At 38.5% G+C, this 19564-nt stretch overlaps 2 protein-coding genes across 2 annotated transcripts; both read left to right on the forward strand.

Annotated features, from left to right (window-relative positions):
- Window positions 1-5876: 5876 nt before the first annotated feature.
- On the forward strand, window positions 5877-6818 carry LOC108699058 (olfactory receptor 5V1-like). Its single transcript, XM_018230918.1, has one exon. The coding sequence runs from the start codon at window positions 5877-5879 to the stop codon at window positions 6816-6818; it is 942 nt and encodes a 313-aa protein (XP_018086407.1).
- Window positions 6819-15411: 8593 nt separating this feature from the next.
- LOC108699059 (olfactory receptor 5V1) lies at window positions 15412-16359 on the forward strand. Its single transcript, XM_018230919.2, has one exon. The coding sequence runs from the start codon at window positions 15412-15414 to the stop codon at window positions 16357-16359; it is 948 nt and encodes a 315-aa protein (XP_018086408.2).
- Window positions 16360-19564: the final 3205 nt, after the last annotated feature.

The following is a 19564-nucleotide window of genomic DNA, read 5'->3' on the forward strand; positions in this document are numbered from 1 at the left end:
TCCTTATTGGAGATAAAACCAGTCTATTGGGTTCATTCCATGGTTAAATTATTTTATAGTAAACTTAAGGTATGAAGATCCAAATGACAGAAAGATCGATTATCTGGAAAACCCCAAGTCCCAAGTATTCTGGATAACAGGTCCCATACCTGCATTATAATTTGAGAGTGCAGTGTCTTTATCAGAACAATACACTACACACATTGATATAATAGTATCACATTGTGCATCCCATTTTTAAAACATTTGTAGACAAAAGGTATGGGATAAAGGGGTATATACACTAGAACAGACTCACTTTTGACATTTCTTCACATGGCATGGTTGGTATGTCATTCATTTTAACAGGTAATAGAGTGTAGCACTGTGTGCCTGGATTCAAAATAAAGCCTATATTCCTTACAAATGATTTAATACAATTATATCATAATACAGGGATATTGATAGCTGCCCCCCTATATCTGGCTTCTAATAAGCCTGCTTGTTTCCTATGACATCGTTTCTTATGTCTTTATAAGACATTCAAAAAAAAATCTAACCGGATACATCTAACATCTACTAATCATCCTGTGTGATCCAAACCTGTAAAGAAAAAGTACAAAAGTATTTAATTACTGCTAAAGTGGAAATGCAAATACAAGAAAAGTCATTTTTTGGGATGCCCCAATTAAAGTTGATGATCAAGGATTTCTCTTGTTGCAGTTTTTTAATACAATATGATTCTCGATTGCACTGTAGTTTACTGGTACAGACCTATGAATTGAATGTAGTTATATCCACCAGTTAATAAAGTGGATTATGCCCCAAAAAGAGAGAGAGTTAAGTGGAAGGAAGTGAAAGTTAAACATAACAGGAAAAAATAAATAAACTTATTGTATTTGACTATTAGGGTTCCTCAAACGTAGTCAGGTTCTTATGCACATTTTGACCAAGGCAATGGTTATCATAGTCAATACCCAGGCTGCAGATTACTAGGGCAGAAGAAAGTTTAAGGAGTGAGGTGGTTAATTTGGAGTGTACCTGGAGATGAGATTTGAAATGTAAGGTGGAGTATTGTTATTGAAAACCTTATAGGTGAGGCTGAAAATAAAGTTGATGCAAAGTATCTACTGCATGGAGTTTTAGAGAGATGCAGTAGAGGTAGTTTTACAACTATAAAATGAGCTCTGCATTTGAATTCTGGAGGGATTGTAGAGGGGATAAACAAATGAGTGGTAGGCCAATAAGGAGGAGGTTGCAATAGTCTATTGGAAGATGATTAATGAGAAGACTAGTATTTTTGTTATTTCATGCCTGAGAATGGGGCATATTCTTATAATATTTTTGAGATTTAATCAGCAGATTTTGCAAGAGATTGGATGTGAGGAATAAATGAATGCAGAATCAAATTTGACTTGAAGACAGTAAACCATCATCCTAGAATGAATGATAGCATTGTTTACAGTAACAAACCCTATTGGGGCAGGGCATGTGGTTGGGTAGAGAGGAAATCATTTCTGTTTTTTCCAGGTTAAGTTTTTCAAAACAAGAAGTCATCCGTGAGGCTACAGCAGAGAGGCAGCGGGACACGTAAGACATGACAGAAGAGAAAAATCAGGGCAAGAGAGATGGATTTGGGTATCAACAGCATATAGATGTATTGAAAGCCAAAGGAGCTGATGCCTTGATCCAGAGATGCAGAAGAGTAGTGGGAGGGAACCCAACAGAGAGTTTAAGTGATTTAAGAGGTGAAGGTTCTGTAACTTGTATGCCAAGGGAGAGAAGAATGACACAAAGGAGATGACGATCTACTGTGTCAAAAGCAGCAGGAGAATGAGCTTCACAAATTCACAAATGACATTACCTTCACAGTTTGAAAAACACTTAGCTAGAGCCATCAGTCTTAATTGTGCCCAAATTACACACCACATAGACCATTTGAAACCTGGAAAGAGTCAGAAGAAGAAGAAGGCAAATAATTCAAAAATTATAATTAGAAAAAAGGAAAAAAAAAACAAATTAAAAAGTTTCTTAGGATTAGTAATTCTATAACATACAAAAAGTTGTTTTCCCTTATTGCTTTACAGCCTCTAGTCTTCTGGCAAGTCTTTCCATTTTAGAATGGTGGAGTCTGCTTCCATTAAACCTCAAATTAAGTTGTGCACCATTGCTGGGAATCAACCTTGTCTTGAATTCAGTTTGAAACACAAAATGAAAAGACTGGCAGGTGATAAATGCCATTTACCTCTCAAAAATAGTGATGGGTGAGTTTCTCCTGTTTCGCTTCACTGAACCATTTGCGGGGAAAATCGTGAAAATCAGAAAGTTTCATGAAAAAATCCTGAAAATCTTAAATTTCCGCGAAAAAATTGTGAAAATTGGAAATTGACAAAAAATTCGCTCACCTTAATTTTGACGCTGGCGTTAAATTCAATGGGCGTCAGAATAGTGTTGATGCGCGGCGCATCCAGAATTTTTTTGATGCCAACGAAATTTTGCCCGGGAATTTTCGCTGGAGATTAGCAAATGTATTTGCAGGCGGCGAAACATGGAAATTCACCGCGAATTTGTGCCAGATGAATTTATTCGCCCATCATTACTCAAGAAAACAAATTTACATTGCTCAAGAGTCTAATGGCAGTGACTTGTACACTCTGATGCTTGGCATTAAACATTGTGATATTAGGTTTGTTTGCCCATGTCTCCCTAAGTATATTTTTTGTTCTCCTATTGCTTTCAGAGAAAGTTTAGAGCTCAACGCTTAGGAGCAGAGCAAAATTTGAGCTCTCAAATATGTGTAAGAATATTCTTTTAAACCCTATTTTATTTATTATAGTATTTTAATACTGGTAACCCCTTTGCAGTGCTTAAAGTGACTCAAAAACTTTCAGGGATGATATGACATGTTCATTTACTGTTGGGTTGTAGAAATAATCAAAACCAATTGAATATTAATAGTCTTCGTTATTTTATAGCTATTTTTTGTTAGACATTAAAGGCAAGTGTTTACGTAATTTAGTTAATTATATAAATCAGGCCTGTACCCTAGGTATTTAAGCAATTAAGATTCCACCACAATAATATCCTTTGGTAGACTATAAAAGTCCTGCAGTTGAGGATGTTACAATACAATGTAAAAGCTCCACTAGGACTACAACATCTTTTACTGTGCTATACAGAAAAACATAAATAAGTATCCCTCTGTCTGAGAGCCATGTAGGTGAGAAACAATTTAATTTTCAAAATACTGTGTTTGTTAAATCAGTCTAAAATGTAGAATTTCTTTCATTTCACCAAAAATCAAGGTTGGCAAGAAACTGTTTCTCCTTGACACCCAACCCTCTACCCTCTGCCTCCTGCTTGTGCACATCACCAATCTACAGTATGTCAACTTTGTTTTAGCATAGTAAAGGATTCTTTATTTTGTATTTGAATATTTATTTTCCCATATTTATTAATTATTAGAAAATCAAATATTTCAAGGACCCATGTCTATTTTTTGATACATTTTTCCTTTTTATACATGTGTAAGTTGTTTTTAATCATATATATATATATAATATATAAGTAAACAGAAATGTACATTTTGATTTTTCAGGGAAACACACTGTTCATGAAATAGGAACACACTGTTCATGAAATACAGGTAAAAGCCTAAATTATATTAAGAATTGAAACGGGAGACAACAATATTCGATTTTTTCAAGGATCAAAATGTATTTCTTTTTGACTTGAAAATAAACATTTTGATGTAATGTTTTGCAAATTGATGCAAGTAGAAACAATGTTTACTTTTCTTGCATATTTAATCTTAAACATTTTGTGTTACTAATTATGCTTGTTGTATACAGGTATTGGACCTATTATCTAGACTGTTTGGCACCTGGGGCTTTTATCTTTCCATAATTGGGATTTCCATACTTTAAAGGGGTGGTTCACCTTTGAGATAACTTTTAGTATGATGTAGAGAGTGATATTCTAAGACAATTTGCAGTCTGTTTTAATTTTTTATTATTGAAGGTTTTTGAGTTATTTAGCTTTTTATTCAGCAGCTCTTCAAATTGCATCTTACCCAATCTGGTAACTAGGATAGAAGGATCAGTAATAAAAAGTAACAATAACAATACATTTGTAGCCTTACAGAGCATTTGTATTTTTATAAGGGAGTCAGCGACGCCCATTTGAAAGTTGCAAAGAGTCAGAAGGCAAATAACTATAAAACTATAAAAAATAAATAATGAAAACCAATTGAAAAGTTGCTTAGAATTGTATATAAAAGTTACCTTAAAGGTGAACCACCCCTTTAAAACAGGCCATAGACGCAACGATTTGATCAGACGATTGGAGAGGTTAGATAATTTCTATTGGCTACCGATAATATCTCTGCGTGTATTGCCGATCTGATCAGTGGGAGACTGTCACCAGCTTTTGTCGGACATAACTTTAGTACGATTGCTGTCAGGGGCAGGACATCGGCTGATCTGTTCTTTTATTACTTTATTTTATCTGAAAGCTTAGTGGCAGGTCAGGAGATGGCATCGAACGGTCGTTTGTCTGATATGAAGGTAAAACTACACGTCTATGGCCATCTTAAGTCTACTAGAAAATCATTTAAACATTAAATAAACTCAATGGTTATGCTTTGCCTCAAATATGGATTAATTATCTTAGTGGGATCAAGTACACAGTACTGTTTTATTATTACGGAGAAAAAGGAAACCATTTTTAAAAATGTTGATTATTTGATTAAAATGGAGTCTATGGGTGGTGGCTTTCCTTTAATTTGGAGCTTTCTGGATTACAGGTTTACAGATAATGAATCCCATGCCTGATTTGAAAAGGGTGTTTATTTTAAAATTATCTTAAAATTACATTCAATATGATGTACAGAGCCACATCCTCTCTCTTGGCGCGCTGATTGCTAAGGATGCGCGCATCTCTGCTGTGTATATTGGCGCATGCGCGCTGGCGTGATGATGTCAGCACGCAATGGCGCAAAATTTGAAAATATTTAAAGGACCATTATGCAGATTCTCATTGCCCGTTATAGATTTGTTCCTGGTGCCTTTAGCTTCTGCTATTCTGATTCTGAGCTTGATTCTGACTATCTGTTGTGACCCCTGCCTGTTCCTGACGATTCTGACCTCTGTATCCTGATCCATTGCCTGAATTTCAACTATCTCTTCTGCTATATCCTTCTGATTGATCTCCCGGTTTTGACCCTTGCCTGCCTGACCTCACTTTGAACACTGCCTGCCCAGACCTGGCCTGATTTGTTTACGCTCACTTTTTGCCTGCCTCGACCCGGCCAGTTCCAACTATGATTCTGTCTAACACCTTGTACCACGACCTTCTGCCCAAAGACTTTGCTAACAGTCGTGCCCCTCTGCTTATCCAGAACCTTTAGCCTTGCACCTCTCGTTTAAGTCCTGGTGGCATCCAAGTAGCTGAGGGCTGCTCCCGAGGCCAAAGGCGGTCACACTACAGGTGAAGCACGAGCCAAGACCAGGGTGCTTGCCATTTGTTCTGGTGTTGGGTGCCGACCGTGACAGGTATGGTAAAAATCCTGCCTTCAGATCACTGTTTATATACTTAACCAAAGAACTACAGAAGATAAAAATTGAGAACCACAAAAAAGTCTATTATAGAATTAAATAAGCGTTATCTGCTATAAATCACTTTACGCATAGAAGAAACATTTTCCTTCTAAACTTTCCACTAGCATCAATCAATGAAGGACATCTGTAATTATCTCCACAGGTCAACAGCGTAACAAAAAACACTAATAAGAATAGTATGATTGTCATAATCTAACAAAATGTCATAATAATATACAGATTTGAGAAACTGAAACAGCCGTTGTTGTCTACTCTAGATCCATCCACGCTCGTTGGAAGATGGAGGGAAGAAATCTGACATCAGTAACAGAATTCACCCTGTTGCCAGTAACCAGCATTGCATATTTTCGTGTTATACTGTTTATAGTATTCCTTCTTCTTTATTTATTTACCTTATTGGGCAACCTTTGTATCATAGCAGTGGTTATCACAGACCGGCATCTTCACACTCCAATGTATTTATTTCTTGGAAACCTGTCTTTTTTTGACATTGTCTACTCATCCACCACAGTCCCTAAAATGATGGCTGGTTTAGTGAAAAAAATCTCAAAGATATATTTAAAGAGTTGCATAGTGCAAATCTATTTCTTCCACTTCTTTGGGTGTACTGAGGCCCTACTTCTTACTGCCATGTCTTATGATAGATATGTGGCAATATGCAACCCATTGAGATATAACATAATTATGGTGAAAAGAGTTTGTTTCCAGCTTATCTCCAGCTGTTGGATGGTGAGCTTTGGCTATTCATTGACACACACAATTCTAACCTCCAAGTTACCTTTTTGTGGGCTTAATGAAGTTAGTCACTTTTTCTGTGACATTAAACCACTTCTTAAGCTAGCTTGTGCAGATACTAGTCTCAATGAAAGTTTAGTTGTTATTATAACCGGATTTATAGCTGTCAGTACATTTTGTCTTATCTTTCTTTCTTATTCGTTGATTGGCACCCATCTCTTGAAAATTCGTTCATCTAATGAAAGGCGGAAAGCATTTTCTACCTGCACCTCTCATCTCATTGTTGTACTCCTTTACTATGGTCCTCTCACAATCAGATTCCTAAGACCTGCCACAAGTGATAGCCTAGAACAAGACAGACAAACGGCTGTACTATACACAATAATCACGCCTTTCCTTAATCCAATTATTTATGCTTTAAGGAATCAAGATGTAAAGATGTCCCTTAAATTCAGAAAGTTGAGGCACAAATTTGGTAGAAGCTGATAACTTCCCTCTCTATGTTGGTGGGCTAGGACTTGCAGGGGCCATTAAAAAAACAAACTATTGTTTGCCCATGTATTAGCCCACACCTCTGATGAGGGGAACAATTTGAGGGTGACATTTAATTCACAGGTGTCCTTTAATTCACAGCCAAGTTAAATTAATACACATTAGAATGGGAGACAGTAAGGTTCATTAGTATAAATTCAGTGAACCCAGGCTCTATGTATGTCAACAAAGGGGTTCCTCGGCAAAATGGAACCATGCTTAGCCTGCTGTTTAAAGCAATATTTTTTTAATATAAAACAATTGGAGATTGAGCCACAAAAACTTACATGATTTACTTTTACCATTTATAAACTCAACCCTATCACACCTCAGGGCATCCAAAACTGGAACAGAACACACACATTAGATCTTTAAATTATCCTCCCCACTGTAGAACTTCAACAAAAGTGGAACCTATAGATGAACTGACATACTTTGGAAACACATTCTTTCTAGTATACTACTAGAACTATCAACTCTTTTTTTTATTTATTTAAGTAGTTAACATCCTGAGCAAACAGTCATTCCCAGACATTTTAAATGCCAAGAGTGTTGGACTCAGTAACTGTACTAAATAAGGAGAGATTTATGAATATATTAACTTTTTCCATCTATGCATATATTATTTTTCTATTAACAGATTGATATATGTATTCACTTATTTGATTATTTAATTAATTATTTCAGGAATCTGATGGCTTTTGAGTTTCTCTTTAAGAAGTCATGTATGACAGCATTAAAACTCACATGGTCTAAGCTAGAATGTTGCATGGATTGAATTAAAATAGAGACCAGGCAGCAGCAAGGATGCAATTCTGAGGTGCTGCCAGGGTACTGTTGCCATCCCCACTGTATAGACAGGCCTGCACCAATTTCTGGGAGAACATCTGCCACAAGTAGAGGGCAAAACCGACTTCCCAGCGTCAGCAGAGCCCAAGATCCGGATGAGGCCTACAGTAAAGAGTGAAGCCGGGGACTCCATACGAGTGATCCCGAACACAGCCCAACCAGAACAGCAGTCCTGGCCACCGCAAGCTTACAAAGCCTGACTTTTACTGCCTCAAACTCTGGCAAATAAGAAAGTGACAAGCAGCAATAAGAAATGAAACTTAGTCAGGCCTAATACCCCACGAAGCTGAGATTGCACAATGGTAAAATGGCCAAGAAAGCACACTAAACAAATGTAGTGTGAAACTGTGAGAGCCCTGTGTACTATAGCCTGTCTTGGGTATCCTACCCTAGTGCCAAAACCACTACCCTTTCCTCCAGAAGATGGGAGGCAACAAAACACAGTAGCCAAAGTCCGATATGGCATCTAAACGTAAGCAGTTTGCAATGTAAGCTCCACAAAATGACTCCCACCTGAAGGACAGTCAAGCTGTCGCCACAGACTCCCCATCACCACAGTCAGAGGTTACAACACAGCTGCAGACTGCATGCCATCATTCTCCAAAAAACTAGAGGAAGTGAAGATTGACCTCTCTCTCTTCTCCTGACTGACCTTCAGAATATATCTGAGCGAATCCATGAGATTGAAAACAGAATATAGTCAACAGCCTATTAATGTGTGAATTACGGGAGGGAATAACCCCTTGGCATTCCACTTGGCCCCCTTTCCACCCTTCTACGCAGTTGAGCGAGCACACTATGTTTCAGGGAGAAGGCCCCCCCCAGAACTCCTCCCCGGCCTTTCCTAGTCCCCTTGCTTAACTTCAGTGACCAGGATATACTATAAGCAACCAACAAAGTCCTGGATTATTCCGCAGCTTCAGAGACAACAGGTAATCTTTCACGGGTGTCAAGCATCGCCTACAGGAAGCAAATCTGAAATATGGCATGCTCTACATAGCCAAGCTGAGAATCCAAGCTGGGGAAAGGGCCATGTACTTTACCTTGGTTCAAGAAGTGACTAGCCGGACAACCAGGGCACCTGTTCCCCAAAGCGAGCCATAGCCATCCCAACTAAGATGGACTTAAATGCTGATGCTGTAGCATGTGAGGTCAACTCTCATTTAAACCCATTGCTGTGGCATTTCCCTACACCACAACCCAGGATACTTATCTAGGGGCAACAGAAGGGTAGCAACAGCACTCACCTTCAAACAAAACCCAGTGTCACACAGATGCACCTACAGGGCCCACACTCATACCCAACTGGGTTGTCACAACAGACTGTATCTCACACAGTGATACTTGCTCAACCACCTTGCACAGGGCGATACAGCAGACAGGTTATACTCTGACAACGATCCATCCTGGGTTCATAAGGGTGCTGTTTTACAATATGCCCCCTCCCCCCAACCACAATATGCCAACTGCGAGGTACCCTCCATCGATGCCCCATGCTACCCGTGTCAAGCTTTGACACTGCTGCCTCCTTAAGAAATTTATGATCTGCCTGATAAGTTTGGTACTATAGAAACTAAGACTATATATACATATATAATTGCCTCTTAGGTTAGCTGCCCTCGGGCAACCACACCCCTGTTAACAACGTTTTGGGAATGACACCTGCCAAGTTCTCGGGTCATGTTGGGTGGGATGGGTTCAATGGGATGTTACTGTCATGTTGTTTGGTTTCATTTGTTATTGTTCATGACTTGGAATTCTAATAACAGTAATGTATATCTCACACCCACTAACAAATACAATAGAACTTTTAAAATCAAGCTATGTGAAGCCCACTTAAAATCTTTTCCTGGAACAACATGGGCATCAACTCTAAGTTTAAGAGAGTGATAATGTTTGACTACATTAAGAGATATGTCCCTGATGTCCTTCTCCTGCAGGAAACATACCTAGTAGGCCACAGGTTTATGGCACTTAAGAAGGCATGGCTCGCACACATATCATGCCACTTTCTCCTCCATCCTGGTCCATAAAGGTGTGCAATTTGAACTGCTATACCTAGCTACCAACCATTATGGTTCACATATGCTCATGGCGTGCATAATCAGGGTCAGACTGGAGCCTTAGGGGCCCACCAGGGTTGAAAAACAAGGCCCCTCCTGGCAGTCCTCGGGGGCCCCCTCCTAACTTTAAAACTCACAGTGCCGGTTCTTGCATTCGTGAACGTGGCATGCATGCACAAAGGGCATGAGTGTGCAAATGCCACAGTGGTGGTCCTTATGGGGCAGTCGGGGAGCAGGCCTGGGCCAGCAGGGGCCCATGAGCGCTGGGGCCCACCGCTTTTTCTCTGTGTTCTGCCGGCCCAGTCTGACCCTGTGCATGATATCCAACCAATCACTGACCATAGCTAATTTATACATGCCCCTCCCTTCGATTGCACCCCTGGATACCATAATGGGTAAACTGGCAAGCTTTACACCAACCCAATGCTTTTCATGGGTGGCTTTAATGCTTTATTGAACCCCTTGCTAGACAGACTGACCCCAGGCCCCATACCATGCAAAAATGTCCTCTCAGTGCCCAGACTATGAACCTCACAGACCTCTGGTGCTAGAAAAATCCAGGCAAATGGTTGCTATCATGCTTCTTAAGCTGTCTCTGATGACCTTATCCCCAGACCTGGAGAATGGCTCTGGTGTCTTTGTTGTCATAACCCAGTATCAGGGAATCAAATAACACTGCTATTAAAGAGTTCTGGGACCTTAACCCTGGAACTGCAGCCATGGGGACTGTTTAGGAGGCTTGCAAAGCAACAATGAGGGGAGCACTTACCTCGGCAATTAAAGGTGCTACAAAGAAAGCTGCTAGGGAGCTGGAGGAGAAGGTGGCATTTCACCACATTGGTACAAAACTTCCAGTGAAATCTCTCTCCCTGGTTACATAAGACCATAGTGAATGCAACTGAAGGAGACCAGCTACTTCCCTCCTTTAAAGTAAAACTTTACCCCCAAAGTGAATACTCAAGCAACAGATAGTTTATATCAAATTAAGTGGCATATTAAAGAATCTTAGCAAACTGGTATATATTTAAGTAAATATTGCCCTTTTACATCTCTTGCCTTGAAACACCAGTTCATGATGGTCTGTGTGCTGCCTCAGAGATCACCTGACCAGAAATACTACAACTCTAACTGTAACAGGAAGAAGTGTGAAAGCAAAAGACAGGATTCTGTCTGTTAATTGGCTCATGTGACCTAACATGTATGGTTTGTTTGGTATGATTGGGGAGTATAGTTTTCCTTTAACAAAGCACTGAGTTATTATTCTGAAATAAGGGAAGAATCCCCTCAATTGTGGATCATATTGGCCTATTTCCCTTCTCAATACAGATGCCACTTTATTTGCAAAAGTTTTGGCCATCAGAATAAAACAGGTCATAGAGGAAATCACCAGATAAAACTGTATTTATGCCCACCAGGTCCACCAATGTAAATACGAAGCAGATTGTTTACAGATCTACTGCATATGCAACTTACAGCAACCAGAGCTCATGGATAATAGTATTTTTAGATGCAGCCTAGGCTTTAGACTCTGTAGTCTGTGGTCATACCTTTGGGAAATCTTAAAGAAATTAGGCTTAGGGGACCAATTTATTCAGTGGATGAGGTTGACATACAAACAATAAGTAGCGAGAGTCAGAGCTAACGGCAACCTATCATCCACTTTCAACCTGTATTGGGGCAACCAACAAGGATGTCCCATGTTACCACTCCTGATTGCCCTAGCCATAGATCCTCTGGCAATCCCGATCCACCAGGGAGGCAACATCACAGGTCTCCTCCTGGGGAGAGTGGAATAGAGCATCTCCCTATATGCAAATTATATACTGTGATACTTTGACACCCCAGGGGACTCTCTCCAGGTAGTCCTGTGTATATTAGACTAGTTTGGACATTTCTCAGGCCTAAATATTAATTGGGAGAAGTCAAATATAACAACAACATCAATCTCCACTCATACCCTCTCACTCCTCTCGTCTCGGTGGTCCTTTTCAAATACTATCATTACACACAAGGATTTGGATGCTTTCATACCCTCCTATCTTGAGCTGAGCCTCTCCACTATGAAATAGAAGCTGAAAGTGTGGGCTAACCTCCCCATCTCAATCTATGGAAAGATTAACTTGTCAAAGCTGATATTCCTCCCTAAATTCATCTACATGCTTCAACGCTCTCCCATTCCCATAACATAAATTTTTCTATAGACAAATAAACCACCCAAATTTCCTAGGGCCAAGATGAAGGCTCCAGTCAATGAAGGGGGACTTGGTCTCCCACGCTAACAGCTCAGATCTACTACATTCACTAGTGACAGCCCAGACCCGTCCAATCCCAATTTCCCACTCCAGGTCACATTAGCAAGCTCAATAAAATCACATATCTACATTCCCTTTCACATACTCTCTGACCTACACACTGACCATCCGATCATACTCATGCCCTACAGGACATGGATGGCAGTACTGAAAGTCTGCAAACTAGTGCCACCTATCCTTTCTCCTAACTTGCCTTTATGGGGAACTGCTTCCTCTTGCACCTTCAGCACATGGCAACAGACGAAATTTGGCCACAATGGACCTATGCACGCTAGGAATGAGATAAAGCCCCCCCTGGCCCAGAAATGAGATAAAGTATGTCCAAACTCAAGAGACTCTTCCATGGTTCTCATATTTCCAACTGAGGCAGACTGTATGGACTTAATTTGAGGGGAATACTATAACTCTTACAACCTCCAATATAGAATTAGAGCCACTTCCACCAAAGAACTTGTCACAACACTATACTTGCTCCTCCTATACACTATTAAGCCTCTGTTAAATGCATCAGGCACAACTTGGCATAGAAACATCCCTGAGTTAGAGAAGGATGATTGGGAAAAGGCAAATGACAGGGCCTATGACTACTTAGTCTTAACTAGAGATAGACTAGTTCAATTTAAAATTCTACACCAACTCCACATTGATTATTTTATATGAACAGACTAATCCCAGTGTCCCAAATGCAGAGCCCCAGTGGCAAACTACCTATATCGGGTTGTGTCCTCAAATCCGAGATTACTGGACCCTGTCTATACCCAGGACAAAACATCACTGCTCTATTTGTTAACCTCCAAGTTATACCTCTTAGGCATAGTAGATGAGGTCACCCCAAGAGCAGTCATAAGAATTCTCTTCCGTACCCTATTGTTCTATGCCAGTAAATGTATCCTCCTGAACTGGATGTCCCCCCAGCCCCCCACAATTGACAGCTTGCTAAACCTTATAAAAATAAGATCCCTCTGATACAACTCACCTACGCTGCAAGAGGGTGCTCCAAAAATAAGACTTGGTATAGTGAGATTGACTTAAGGCTATAGAGTCTTTAATCCTAGGGGTACCAGGGTAGCATGGCTATAGACACTACATCCCACCATTCCAAATACCTGCAGCTAGCATATACAGAGTCACACCTGAACATGATATCACCGGGAAGGATCTCGTAGGAATAATGGAAAGCATACCTGCATGCCAATATACAGTATAGGAAACTGTATTTCATATGTATGGTATTGAAATTATTGTAACTTATCATGGAATCATACTTGTCTTATTGTTGTTGTGGTAAAATGCAAAAATAAAAAAACATTTGAAAAAAATATAGAAAACTAGTCCCAAACCAGTTTACATTAATACTGTTGTCGTATATTGCTGAATTTGTACCAGGAATAGGCAATGTCTAATTAAAAAATAGACAAAAAAAGAAGGCACAACCTCAAGAATAAAATATTTTATGGAATCAGGAAACATAACATATTGCCTGGAGTTGAAGCTGTGACCTGTAAATTGTTATGCAGGTTCTTAAACTGATGTGCTATACAAGCAGATAACTAAGGTCATTTTTCACAGCTATTTGTATTCTCTGGTAGGCATGGTGAACTCAGCTGTTACTAATCTGGCCTCAAGTGCTCAGTACAGTATTAGCCATTAGTCTGCCCTGCTCTGCACTCATTGCCCATTATATGTCAAGTATGCTTGGTCTTAGGTGCTCAGGTCCCTGCGATTGCTGTTCTTTTGACTCCTACTTCCTGCTCCTGTCCCCTGTGTGACTTTCTGGTTCTGACCCTGACCTGTTCCGGAGCTTGAGTTTGCCTCACAATGCTGCTCTTGTTATCTGATATGACCGACTCCTTTCTTATTGGCACTTCCCAGGGTATACATTTGGTGCCCTTTCCTGCCCCGTGGAAGTTGCTGGATTCTCGTGTGGTAAGTACTGTCAGCTTACTAGTAGCTGAGGGCCAGGCCCAAAGACAAAGATGGCTGTTATAGGCAGAAGAGCACGCTTAGACAGGAATCCAGTCACTCCCTTGGGGTTGGGTTTGCCATATGTGACAAGGACTCACTGTGTGGCCACTACCAGTAATGCTCCACCTTCACACTTTTTCAGTGATTTTAGGGTATTATCCATTACTATGCCAGAGGTTCAAGCATGGTGATATATGTGTGATTCTAGTTGTTGAGTGGTTGTGATAAGCAATATTAAAAGTTATGTTATAATTATATATAAGCACTCCATGACAAACAAGGTGGGCAATATGTTGAACCGGTCCACTGGAAGCATGATAGAGTGACATCTGTGAAGCGTCCTTCTCAGTGCTCTACTAGTTTGTTGATTCTTCCTAAAGATTCTTTCATTTTTTTACATGACTAATAATGTTACTTATTTATTAATTTATTTTTTAATTTGATCTCCGGAGACACACAGTAGTTTTATAAAGAAGCTTAATGTTTTCCCCAGCCAATTTAATCATTAATCTATAAAATTCCAGAGGTAGAGAACATATTTGAACAATGAATGCTCTGAAGCATGCGCCCGGCTGCTGTATACTATTTTCAGCTGGCCAGCTCATATCCTTCTCTGTTCCTGAAATGTATATTTTCTTCTCACAAATGTATAATCATAATTTAGCTCATTGAATGTAACTGTTAATTTCGGGGGTGCTTTTGGCACTCCTTCCACTTGATATGGCAGTGTTCCTTAACCTTCAACTCTTCTGCCCTTGCACAGGGCCAGGAATGGTTCATGCTAAGAGTGCCATTGCACTCTTTATGCTAAAAGAGTAGAATTTCTAGCTACCCCTGGTAATTTGTAACCCGAAGCAGGGTTAGAAGAAGCTCTGGTAAGTTTTTCTAATAGTGACTAAGTTGCTAATTCTCTATATCACCGCACTGAAATATACTTATCTCTTGCTCTCTCAGAGCAATCTCACCAATTCGAACTCACAACTATCTACTTGGGTGACACTTAGTCAACCCTTCTACTAGAGTACGTTTCCAGTATCACTCATTAACTATTTATTTTTTCAGTAACTGACATGTGACATTATGGAATTAAAAAAATATTGTTCTAGTTTAAGCAACCAGTCAAGTACAATTTCACTACAGTACATACAGTAAGAAGAACCATCCTTGAGGTTTCTAACAGGGAGCCTAGATTCTTGGATGATGTATTCCAGTTCCACAACTGAAAAACTACTTCAAATATTCAAGCAAGAAGTTCAAAACCTGCAAAAACAGAATAGATAATGTATTTTATTGTGATTGCATTAGTTTGTTGTACCTTCATTCTACAATTTCTTATTTCCTGTTTATCTATTAAGGAAGATGGAAGAGACAAATCAGACGCTGGTGAAGGAATTCATTCTTTTGTCGATGACTTATAGTCCATTTTTCCAGACTGTACTTTTTATAGTTTTCTTGATTCTATACATGTTTACTTTACTAGGAAACATCTGTATCTTGTTAGTGGTTATAATGGACAGGCATCTACACACTCCAATGTATATTCTTCTTGGTAACCTCTCTTTCTTTGACATTGTCTACTCATCAACCACAGTTCCTAAAATGATGAGTGGCTTGATGATAAAAGAATCAAAGATATCTGTCCAGAACTGCATAGTACAAATCTTTTTTTTCCACTTCTTTGGGTGTACAGAAGCCATGTTACTCACTACCATGTCTTATGATAGATATGTGGCAATATGTATCCCCCTGAGATATAATATCATTATGGCAAAGAGTGCCTGTTTTCGTCTTATCTCTGGCTGTTGGGTTCTGAGTGTATTCTATTCATTAACACACACAATTCTAACTTCCAAGTTGCCTTTCTGTAGGGTAGACAGAATTAATCACTTCTTCTGTGATATAAAACCACTGCTCATGTTAGCCTGTGCAGATGCAAGTCTCAATGAGAATTTAGTTACTTTAATAACTGGGTTTTTAGCAGTCAGCACTTCAAGCCTAATTTTTTTGTCCTATGTCTTCATTGGAATCCATCTAGTCAAAGTCCGTTCTGCTCATGAAAGACGCAAAGCCTTTTCCACTTGCACATCACATCTGACTGTTGTATTTCTGTTCTATGGACCTCTCATCACCAGGTTCCTAAGACCAGCCACCAATGATAGTCTGGAGCAAGACAGACAATCTGCTTTACTGTACACAACTGTTACACCTGTCCTCAACCCACTTATTTATGCTTTAAGGAACCAGGAAGTCAAAAGATCCCTTAAAGCAATCTTTCATGGAAAAAAAGCTATTAGAAACCAACTTTAGTAGTATCATTAAATGATGTAGGATATTTTTTTCTAAACTATACCACCAAAATATTGTTTTTTGCCTCAAAGTGTTTTTCTCTCGAAATATTAGAAAATGAAGGGGCTTATTTATCAATATCTGAATTTTTCAGATTTTTTCAAAAAAGTATGACAAAACTAGAATCCATGATTTTCCATTATTTTCCAATAAAAAAAAAACTTGAAAGAATTGGATTGGGAAAAACCACAACTTTTACGGATTGTCGCGCAAAAAACACAAAATTTTTTCACGGTTGCCCGCGCGAAAACCACGAAAAATTAATTGTATTTATTCCAATGGAAATATGTGATAACTATTTATTTTAATTGTGACATGGCAAGCTATCTGAGCCAAATGATATGGTTTACTGAAAATCTTGAAAAGTATAATTGTGATTTTTTTTTGTTATAATTGTAAATGAAAACGTATACAAATTATAATATAATGTAATCATTACAGATGAATGTTCTATTTTTATTTTACTCATATGTACACAAATACATTGACATGTAAATGTATTAGCTAATAGAAACCCTTTATACCCTTGACCAGTCCCCTCATTTTACTGAAATATAACTTCTAAACTGAAGGTGTTCTGTATGATATTTTTTTTCAATTCTAATTCACATTTAGTTTTGGGGAGGCAGAGTCATTGATTTTCTAATCTGTTTTTCTTAGCAATTTAATTGTGAAACAGATTCTGATTGATCAAGATTTTTTCACAATCACAATTTGTATTCCCAATTGCTAGCATAGTTAAGAAAAGGCTCAGAAAAAATTGATCAGTTTCCCATTGTTTTTACAAATTCAACTGTTTTAAAATACAAAAATATAAAATTACTTAAATGTTGAAACTATAGCCCTGCTGATTTATGTAGAAGCTCCAAAGTAGGTAGGAACACATTCAGGTATTGAAGTAGAAGAAATGTATTTTTGATGTGTTTTAATAAATATTAAATTCTACTTCTGATGAATTTGCTGAAAGACTGGGGTTTGAGTATATTGCACTCCCCATGTTATTTTGAGTTCATACTACTATGTAATCCTATGTTTATTGTTTTACTGGTTTATATAGAAGCTAGTCAGGTTTTAGCTGCTGAATTATATTTTTTTGCGATTTTTTTCTCTTTCTTGAAAATTTAAATTAAGAAATAAAATGTATTTTCACAAATCTCTGAAATAAGCAATCTTTAATTTTAATAATTTTGGTCCTTAATGTGACATTTGTCATTTTACAAAAATATACAAACTTAAATATGCTTTTTGCAGCCCCATATTTTCATATTTTAGAGTAAAATTGTAACCACTAGTATTTGTGGGTGTATACATTAAAATTTTCAAAATGTTTTGGAGTAATTTTGGTTAATTTTCCCTGGTATATTTTATCCATCCTATTTATATAGTTTCAAGTAGTCCAACTTAATTTTAGGGTTACTTACTTTTTAACCCAGTACAGTTTTCCTGCAAAGTTCATGGCTTCCCCAGGGCTAAATACTTTGGGAATCCACACCGCCAGAAAAGAAATGAAGACATCATAATTATTTGGCCCTTGTCTTCCACATTGCTCACTGGAATGGGAGCTCTACCAAGCTTTCCCCCTAACTATCTAAGGATTTAAGGGGTTGATGTATTTATTCATATCAAACATAAAGGAAGCATTATGTACCTGTATATGACTATTGTTTGTCTGACTTGTAAATGTATAATCTGTTTGATAAAACTACTGTACATCAGGAGTATAGAAAGAGTCATAAACAGTAATAATAAGTTGATTGGTAACATGCAAAGTTTAACAGATATATGTTAACTGCTTATATTTTATTTTCCTTTTTGTAAAGAACAGCAGAGGGATAATTGCAATTATATGCCACAGTCTAAATCCAGGCAATACACTGAGACTTGAGAGGGTATAAAAGGAGTCTGGGTCCGGTAGCAGGACTGCAGAGGAGCAAGGACACTCCCATCTATTACTTTACAGGAGATAGAGCAGAACTGGACCAGGTAAAAGCCAGGACATGGCCACAGATGCTGGTGCAGGAGATGGAGAGGAAGTGGAACATATGAGCAGCAAAAACAGCAGTACTGCATTGGTTAAAGAGCAGAGGGATCTCCAGCATCAGAAGTGGAGGGCAGGCCAATTTGTGGAACACTGATTCTGATGAATCTTTCTAGTAGGTGAGAAATTGAACCCAGCTTTTACAAAAAGGGGGTTGTTTACTAAACTCTGAATGCAAAAATCACGTGATTTTTTTGTTATAAAATCTGACTTTTAAAAAATCAAGATTTTTTCAGAATTTATTAAACCCAGATTATGGATGAGTCTGAATCTAAAAATCCGGCATCTCAGACCTGTCGAGGTTGCATATAAGTCAATGGGAGAAGTCCCAATAATTTTTTGATATGCGCTGGGTTTCGGGCAATACCCCGAAGTTTTCCGAGTTTTTGGGTGAAAATTCCGAAAAAATCATGAAAATCATGAAAATCGGATGAAAAAGTCTAAAAAATTAGTGAAAATCAGATTTTTTACCGCAAAGCAAATTTTCGGGAAAATGTAATAATAAATGAGTGAAGTATTTTGATAAATAACCCCCTATGTATAGGTACCAGATAGTACAAGATGACTTAGGGCCAACTATGTGTACTGTATTACTTATAACATCATATAGGTTCCCTCTCAGTGATGGTCAATTGCTTTGGGAGCACTGGAATGCAGGACTGGCTACATAAAACATAAAACAGATAGACCAAAGGTTATCAGTTAAAATAAGTTTGTTGCAACAGTTTGCAGGGGTATTGAGAGACACTAAGGGGCAGATTCACTAAGGGTCGAATTTCGAAGTTAAAAATACTTCGAAATTCGACCCTCGAATTGAAATCCTTCGACTTCGAATATCGAAGTCGAAGGATTTAGCGCTTAACGTTCGTTCGATCGATCGAAGGATTAAATCCTTCGAATCGAACGATTCGAAGGATTTTAATCAAACGATCGAATGAATATCCTTCGATCAAAAAAAGTTTAGCAAGCCTATGGGGACCTTCCCCATAGGCTAACACTGACTTCGGTAGGTTTTATCTGCCGAAGTAGGGGGTCGAAGTTTTTTTTAAAGGGAAAGTACTTCGACTATCGAATGGTCGAATAGTCGAACGATTTTTACTTCGAATCATTCGATTTCGTTCGAATTCG

The sequence above is a fragment of the Xenopus laevis genome, chromosome 8L, assembly GCF_017654675.1.
Source record: "Xenopus laevis strain J_2021 chromosome 8L, Xenopus_laevis_v10.1, whole genome shotgun sequence".
NCBI lineage: Eukaryota > Metazoa > Chordata > Amphibia > Anura > Pipidae > Xenopus > Xenopus laevis.